This window comes from Haliotis asinina, chromosome 2, assembly GCF_037392515.1.
Source record: "Haliotis asinina isolate JCU_RB_2024 chromosome 2, JCU_Hal_asi_v2, whole genome shotgun sequence".
In the NCBI taxonomy this organism is placed as follows: domain Eukaryota; kingdom Metazoa; phylum Mollusca; class Gastropoda; order Lepetellida; family Haliotidae; genus Haliotis; species Haliotis asinina.
The window spans coordinates 92,005,841-92,015,165 of NC_090281.1; the positions used below are offsets into that span (position 1 = coordinate 92,005,841).

Below are 9,325 nucleotides of genomic sequence, written 5' to 3' on the forward strand. Positions count from 1 at the left end.
GTCTGGATGGTGTCATTCGGATTGCCTGTTACCGTCCTGATACAAGTTTCAGCGTCTGGAGAGTGTCATTCGGGGTGCCTGTTACCGTCCTGATACAAATTTCAGCATATGGAGCGTGTCATTCGGATTGCCTGTTACTGTCCTGATACAAGTTTCAGCGTCTGGAGCGTGTCATTTGTAATACGTATTTGTATCACCATCTGTCCTCTATGGACAAGGCAGATGACAAAAGAAGTTTATGATATCTGATTACCTAATTCATCTAGAGTTGTGGTTGTATTCACAAAGATGAGATGTAATCAGGAGAGGTCGTGGGTATAAAGTCGGTTAACTTTCGATAGCAGACATGTTGGTGCAATGTTCAACGAGTTTTCGTCTACTTTGTCGTTGTACTCTCTTCTCTGAGCCTCAGATAACCTGTGCGGATAAAGCCGTGGAAAGTACCAAACACTAATACGTTCCAGTCAACGTTACTCAAAACGTCTCGAAGTGTCCTTTCAAATACAGTCATGTTGAAGCTTTTTGGTGTGATCCTCATCTTGATTACAGCCACGGATGTGGTTTGGTGTCAGTCTTGCCCAAGCGGCTTCCTGCGCCACGATAGCTCCTGCTACAGCCTCATCCGTGTTCGAGCATCATGGGCGGAGGCAGCCGTGTACTGTCAGGCCATAGGCTCTCACCTGGCTTCCGTGGAAGATGCCTCGGAACACTCCTTTGTGGAAGGTTATCTCAAGCGAGAAGACTCTACTATAAAATCTGATGGTATCTGGATCGGTGGGTTGACATACCTGGTACAGAACGATTGGCAGTGGGGATTTCAAAGTACCCGGATAGCCAATACCTTTTGGGTTCCTGGAGAACCTAATAATGATCATAATTCCCAGCAGTGTCTCATGTACAAGAAAGGAGCTTACAGGTGGGATGACAATGAATGTCAGGACAACGAGTTTTTCTTATGTGAGCTGGAGCTGGAGCTAACCACCCCTGACATAGTTGGAAGATAACGCAATGGAAGAAAGTCCAGCTTTGAGGATAGCAGTCCCAATGTCCCTAGAAACTTTGCTTTTCTGTACAATAGTAATGTTATCATGGTTTTAAATTGCCGTTCTATACTGACGCCTGCATTGATTGTATGCTGTAGTGATGCCATTGCATGATTGTAAAATATTTATTATACCTGTTAATTCTGAATATGCACTGCTTCTGCAAATGCTTACAAAGGACACGGACAAGGTAAAATCACTTGCTGTTCAAATTAGGTAATGTACGTGCATGGATAGTTCATGGCTGATTGTGTCAGAACATTAAATAATTAACGATGTTGAATGCTTGTTCGATTTAATTAGTGGGTTTATCCAAACTGATCTTATTCTGGTTATACTTTAACTGAACACCAACATGTCCAGGCTTTTATCATGTGATTGATTGTCCATATTAGCAACAAGTGTAGAAACGCCATATCTGGTGTACGTGCTTGATAACATCACGGTTAACATCACACCACACTTTCCTGTCCTCACCATGTTGAAACATGGCCGTTGGTTGACTTGGTGTTTCAAACGATAACAATGTGCGATCCATTTGTCGTCACTCGGTCACCGAGTATTATTTCAGGGAAGGTGGAAAATACCTTTACCCAATTACTGTCATTTCTACATACTTCACATATTACTGTGTCAGAGCAGGGGAGGGGGGGGGGGGGGGGGCTGGATTTAAATGTGTACTTACTCACTCTGACAGTCATGGACCTGACAGCAGCTTGTAACATGGCATGTCAACTGTGTCCACATAACGTAGAGAACTTTCATATCCGAGTCACAATACGGTCCAAAGAAATGCAAATCATGACCTTATGTGAGGGGTAATTGTCAGACAGTATTCGTGAGTGTGTGAGTGAGCATAGGTATACGCCACTTTTAGCAATTTTCCAACAGTATCACGACGGTAGACACCAGAAATTAATCGAACCTCACCTTGACGAGCGAACGCTTACCAGTTGCAACGCCGCCGCACTACATAGGACATTGCGTGCCTGCCATACTGACCCCTAACTTCGATGTTCCAGAACGTGTCCTAAGACGTACAAACTGACACGAAAAAGCACAAGACAAGATGAGATTCATTCAAACGTCTCACAGTGGAATGTATGTAGTACATTTTATATGCAATTTTATGTTTCATGTACAGATATAATTTTCGGTTTCATTTATATTAAAATACAATTCCTGATTTACTCGTGTGAATAAGGTCATTTTAAATAGTGATGAGTCGGTAAAAAATCCCGGCAATCCAGTGATCAAAAAAGTATGACCCACCTCCGCAATTGGGATACGATGACATGTGTCAACCAAGCCAGCGAGCCTGACCACCCGATCACGTCATTTCTAATAAGCGCGACAAAACTCTGTCACGTTCACAATAAATCGATTGTACAATTCCAAACATACCATGCAATTATGATTTATATGAAACCTATTATAACACCAATTAAAACATTGATGAACGAACCTGGGTTAATAGTCCGTGAGGACAAAGTACAATAATTCCATCAGAGGCTAACCCTATACGCCCATGTGCACTGCTTATGTGAATAATTCTGTCTGAAATGTGCACCCTTGCCACTGCAAAGCGTCACACTTACATATGTCAATGAAATGTATTTTCTTAAATGATTACCGTCACAACTACTAATCCATCCGTTCCCGATCTTGATGTGTATTCCATAGACGCGAACTTCATTCGCCTACAGGTTGTTAAGAGCGGTGCGTGTCGTCAGAGGCGAATAGCGGCCTGGTGGGGTCGGATGCTCCAGACGTACTATCTTCTTGAATGCATGTCATCGCATCAGAAATGCGGAGCTCAGTGTTCGGGATATTAATAACTGACTTGTCTGGTTCTGTAATGTACGGATCATGACATCTTGCAGGAATACTGTGCCAGACAGTTTGTCAACAGCACGTGTGTGTTACCTGCCCACCAGAGAACTCCACCAGGCAAGTCGAGTTTCAGAATCGACAAATTCTTCGAGACTTCACTATCACAAGTATATGCGGTCCAGTCTACCAGACTACGGATATTAGATATATAAGGGGGTGACTTCAACAGCCGATTGGACCATACTGAGACCATATAGAAGCATTTAAATAACAATGTGGATAACCATGGACGTTTATTGTGTGGGTTTTATGTAATGCTAATAAATGTACAGTGAATGGACTAAGGAGTGGACATGAATTTACATATGTTAGTTCAAGGAGAACATCAGTTGTTGATTGTTGCTTGTGTAATTTTGAAGCATCAGTTTATATACTGGATTCTAGGAATTTCTGTCCACGTTTACTAGTACTATTCATATTTATGAATAAAAATATGTTTACGGAAATCAAAACAGAGAACAACAACAACAACATGGAGATGTATGACTGGACTCTTACAGCAATGTAATAACTAAATAAACATCATTCCCTTTACCCTCTTATGGCTGTGAGGGATTAACAAACCTAATCGAGCTTGCGTTTGTCTGTCTAAATGTCTGTCAGTGACAACTACAATGTCATACACTGAATCAGTATCACATTTGACAGGTGATTAAGAGTGAAAGATGAGCTGCGAAACCTGATGTAGTATGTGATATGATCCATGTTGATGTTGTACTTAGCTGTATGAATGGATAACCAGTATAACTGTAAACCTTGTAGTAGTAGTAGTAGTAGTAGTAGTAGTAGTAGTAAGTACTGGCAAATGAGGATACCACCCACAAAAATTGCATCCCCACAGCCCTCCAACCCAGTACCCATGCAGTTAGTTAAAACATTGGAGGAGGCAGGGCCGACAAGTGTGCAGGATGCTGAAGCTGCTAGAAAGTTTGATCACTCCCTACTTGAGGGCTGTATGACACCGGCATCTTACTGCACCCTAGCACCTACACGCCAATACAGTGGAGTTGAACTGTGTGTGAAATATTCCTGGCAATATGTTACCTTCACATGAGATTAGTGATGAGTTGAATGCTATAATTACACGTCCGGTGAATTCTGGAAAGCAACAGCAGGATATAGACAGTACTTTTGATGCACTTACAGGCACAGTTTTTCGTAAGTGTTTGCCAACTAAATTTGGACACAGTAATAACAATAAGACGAGGAGAGCGAAGAAGACGTGGTGGACAGCTGGTTTAACTGACCTATGGCACGAAATGTTCAGTGTAGGAAGAGACCATGTAAGTGTCGGGGTCCTCGATGTGCAGGCTTAAAAGACAGTGTATGTGAAATAACGTTTTCGATAGCGCAGTAAAGCGGGCGAAGAGGGGACATAGACGGAGAGCATTGCAGGGTCTAGAAGATGTATGTGATTCCAAATCTAGACACTTCTTGAAATAGAATGGGAAAATGGGTATAGGTAATGTAAGGAGGAGTCAGATTCCAGTGAAAGTAATAACGATACGGATATGTATCCCGGGAAAGAGACGTCGTGTTAGGCACATGGAGAAATGCCTTCTCGCACCTTTTGAACAGCAACAACTGACAGTAGACGAAAGTAGACAGAAGACCAGTTGAGTCATCTTCCCTCCAACTGGTCCACGCATGAGTCAAGATTCACCAAACAGCAGTAACTCGTGTTTGAATGATGTGATATTTACAGGAAGTACAACCTGCGTTAATACCAACTAAGAGTGGCAAGGTATCAGGTCATGACGGAATACCCGCTGAAGTGCCCTCTGGGGATCTGTGGTGTTTTAACATAAACATATTAAATTGTGTTATACGAAAGGAGTGACACCCAGTGCATGGGCAAAAAGTATTATTAATCCAATACGGAAGTCATCGCCAGACGAACGCATTAATGGTTTAGCATGTGTTGATCATATAGTGTTGCTTGCAGAAGATGGGGGGCGACTTGGATGTGCTTCTCGACTGACTGAATTCATGATGTAACGAAAACAAGATGACAGTTAACCAAGCTAAATATAATAGTTCACTTTAAACGCCCATCGTTTGGAAAAACAGAAGTTCGTGTATAATGTGGAGACATGAATCTGGAGGTGGTTGGATGTTATACCTACCTTGGATTGTAATTACCTGAACGCCTGAGTTCAGTACGTATGTAGACAGCTGTGGTCAGCTCGGCTAGTAGGACATTGGCTCTACAGATTTCTAAATGGAAAAGTCTTGGGTGAGTGCAGCATGAGACTGTCACCAATTTGTACGGCTGCAAATCCTTCTGCCTCTACCCTTCGACTTAAGTCATAGATCCCATTTCATTGTGCACTAATGCCTACAAGGAATACAAAACACAGACTGTTACTTGACATTTTATAACATTTTGTATTACTTTCATTTCTTCACACAAAATTACATGTCACTAGACATTATTGAATCATTAACTGAGATAATATTACATTATAATATATCATACATTACATCATTAATCAAAATTGATTGTTTAGTGAGTGAATAAGTATGTTTAGTTTTACGCCACACCCAGCAATATCCCAGCTATATGGCGGCGTTCTGTAAATAATCGAGTCCGGACCAGACGATCCAGTGATCAACAACATGAGCATCGATCTGCGCAACTGGGAACTGATGACATGTGTCAACCAAGTCAGCGAGCCTGACCATCCGATCCCGTTAGTCGCCTCTTACGAGAAGCATTGTCGCCATTTATGGCAAAGCATGGGTTGCTGAAGGCCTATTCTACCTCTGGACCTTCAAGGGCCAATTGATTATTTACATATGTGCGATTTTACAAATACACAAATATACAAATATACATTTCTGTTATCAACTGAAGCCATTCAAGCTGTTTATTTCATTTACGCCAACAATTAACAAGTCAGTTGGTTCTTGCGTCTTGTTAGTCTCCGGTTGATTTCTGTGTAGAATCGCTTACGTGGTGGGGGACGGGCGCAGTGACATCTGCACCAACTTGTTCCTCTCAGGTTACCAAGACTTCTGAAGCACTTTCACCAAACCGAAAACGTTAGCGTGAGCTATCTGCACAATATTGTTGAGGTGGGAATGCCAACCGTCAAGATGATTGTTCGTCCTTTGGCCTCGGGTTTCGTGGTTGTTCCATTTATCGACTCGGAACTTGGCATGGCCAGCCGTCTAGGTGCTGGTGACGTAGGCGTGAGCGGCATCCTTCTGTGCAATGGCAGAGGCGTCGTCCACGATCTCGATCCAGGTGTCCTGAATCATGGCCACTGGAAGGACGGGTAGGGCTGCTGTTCATTGCATCCACCTGTTGACTTCGGGATCCTGCTGGTAGGCTTCACTGAAGCCGAGAGTCGGAACCTTCCTCCAGAGAGCCTGTGTGAAGTGAAAGTAGCAGCCACGGATGTCACAGTTGGCGGTTGGGCAGCAGACAGAAGACCAGTTGAGCGATCTTCCCTCCGACTAGTCCATGGATGACGTACAGCTGATTTCAGAGGACAGGATTATAACGTGTCGTCCATGTACGGGGTGTCGACCATGTACATGGTGTCGAGAATCAGGCGGTCATTCTGCTCGTCATAGATGGTCGGTACAAGTGTTTTCTCGGGCTGTACCCGTCGCCACATGACTCTGTCAATCTTCAGAGCAGCTTGATCTTGGATGGATGGTTGTGAATGGTTGTGTGGGGACTGATTGCGAACAAACTGCACGGCTGTAGAGCACTAACCAAGGCAGCCTCCGTGAACACACTTCCAGTGTGCACAGATCTGTCGTCAGTTGTTTAGTCTGTATCTGAACCAATTTAGTAGTATCACCTGTTCTCCTTTCTGTGATGTGAAGTATTCGACTTTCCTTTTGTTTGCCAATACATTTCCTTCTAAAAAAAATCTCCCTCAGTAAATTAAACAGTTCATGCTCACTTTTTGTCCTTCAGTGTCCTTTTCTATCCTCCAACCGTGTGAGATGAAGCATAGTCTCTGCCACTTGCTCACTGCCCCCTTCTCCCCTAATTCCAATGTAGGCATTAGTACACACAAGTCGGTAAAGTCCACGTGTGTGCAGGTAAGCGTATCGCCGTCACAGCGACACTTTTAAATCTAAAGTTGCATGTGAAAAACTGGTATGCATGCATACGAGTGTCAGTTAAATCGCCATGTTTATGTGCACACCGATAATGACGACAAAGCTTTACATGTGGATACTGCTGTAAGAGTTTCTCAACAGCTGCCTACTTAAAAATACACATTGTCGTGCACATTGACATGGGCATGGCCATGGCCAAGCCCATCTGTTGTCACGTGTGGGACAAGACATTTCGTCGGCAACACACCTTCGACGCACATATGAAAGTACACTCGAAACATTTCGAATGTCAGGTGTGACGTCCTGGGGCTCCCTTCACGAAGTAACCTTTACTAAGGCTAATCTTAATTCTCATTCATTAACACTGAAGAAAGGTTATCTTGTTGACTTACGAGCACCTTTGTGCTTTGTGAAAGTTGGCCCTGAGCCTTATTGAAAATCCAAAGGTCAATTTCCGGGGCCGACATCAACAGAAGGCGTTTTATACAAAGGGAAATCTGTTACTCGTGTCACACCGTATCATAACATGTGGTGCCTTGGAATGGTAACGCATTTGTCCGCTCAAATTCAGTTAGAAATATGTGCTTTGCTTTTGCCCACCAGTTTGAACAATCTCCCTCTTCAAATAGCTCTTGACATTTTAACCACGACTCTTAATCAAATTCTTCAAAGGCATTTAGAAATATGAGTATGATTTGATAGTGGTTTTATGCATGTGTAGAAGGTTGCAGTAAAGGAAGAGCATATTCACATTATAGACATAATCAAAGAAAATAGCTGTGTCCAACTGCCGCCGCAATAGTGTCACTCCAAGACATCATCTTGCTTAATCATGGGGAAAACTGTCTTTGATAATAACCTTTAATGCAACAAAACATTTTTTTTTCTAACGGGTCAGGTTATTCATATGTTTTTGTTATAAGGCCAAAGTAGTTAGCATGTAACTGCACCATCGTAATAAAGAAGTTGTTATCCATAAAGCGTGTCGATCTTGTACTCCCCAACTTCTAGGATACCACTGAAAGAAGTTATCATGTAACGTGTTATGTATCGTTGCATGTGCGCATAAAATATGTATTTTTATGTACTGTAGCCGGAATAAGGACTGTATTGTAATGTAAACTTTAAGACATCAAATAGCACGAAAGGAGGAAAAATGCAAATGAGCACTGATCAAGAATCATTCACTCCCCAGTCCTGCTGCATTGGGGAATGGGAATCATGCCGCCCGAATCAGATCAATGTTGGGCCTTCCCCGGTATTCCTGGACTTGGACGATCCCTTACTACACTCCTCGCCAGGTACTTCTCGATACTGAGGTCACGATGCTATACTTATCTTCATGAGGTCAAGATGCGAAACTTATCTCAATAACAAGGTCATGATACGGGTCCTAGTCAAAATGGCCAAACGTCAAAATGGCCACAAATCTTCCAAGTCAAAATGGCGACAAAAAAAGTCAAAATGACCACAAACCCCTAGTCAAAATGGCCACACATAAAGTCAAAATGACCATACATTATTTTATTATTTTTTATACTTATTTGTAAAAAGATTGTATCAGGCAAAACTTAATGTTTATTACACAAGTATTATTTAATCATTTTCAACAAATAACAAATTTATATATGTTCTTCAAGTACAACACTTTTTTCCTGTTTATTTTTACATATCATACATGAGACCATTTTAATTCTAGTGAATTAACAAACATATGTGTGCATGTTCTATGTTCATGAACAGCAGTACAGCGGTTACCGATGATTTTGTCAGTGACTAGTTACGTCTAGTCAACTAGGCTTGTTTACTCCAATGGTCCAGCCTGCTGAGAACACAAGCGGAGAAGCTTGGGACTAAGATTGATGTGACTTGGCGGAAGATGCGCAAGAGCCATCAATTTCTTGATGAACTTGTGAATGTCTTGGTTGGTCTTGTAGGACTTCTGTAAAGAATGATCATACAATAAAGCAACGTAATGTGATGTGATGAATAATGATACTGTGTGAAGTACAATGTATATTTATATATATTTACCTGCAGACCAAATTCTTGACATTTTCTCCAGATGGCCTGGGTGAAGTGAAAGACAGCCATGTATTTTCACATTTGGCAACACTCTGTCTATGGCCAACCAGGCAGCTGACTCTAAGTCCATCGTCACAGCTTTCACTGCAGGAGAGTGTGGCAGGGATTCCAGGAGTCGTCGGAAAATCTTCACATGATCCACCTTGCTCCTTCGGTATAAGTGCTCATTACCTTCATCTTAACTTGTGCTTTGGTCTTGAATTACAGTTGCAAGGCACTTC

The 9,325-nt window shown here is 42.3% G+C and overlaps 1 protein-coding gene across 1 annotated transcript; it reads left to right on the top strand.

Moving 5' to 3' along the window:
- The first annotated feature begins 416 nt into the window (after window positions 1-416).
- On the top strand, window positions 417-2,231 carry LOC137273013 (perlucin-like). Its single transcript, XM_067805453.1, has one exon. The coding sequence runs from the start codon at window positions 510-512 to the stop codon at window positions 1,002-1,004; it is 495 nt and encodes a 164-aa protein (XP_067661554.1). The 5' UTR covers window positions 417-509; the 3' UTR covers window positions 1,005-2,231.
- The last annotated feature ends 7,094 nt before the right edge of the window (window positions 2,232-9,325 follow it).

What these genes read in the sequence shown, in the direction of transcription:
- LOC137273013 (XM_067805453.1), top strand. Translation starts at nt 510, where the DNA reads ATGTTGAAGCTTTTTGGTGTGATCCTCATCTTGATTACAGCCACGGAT.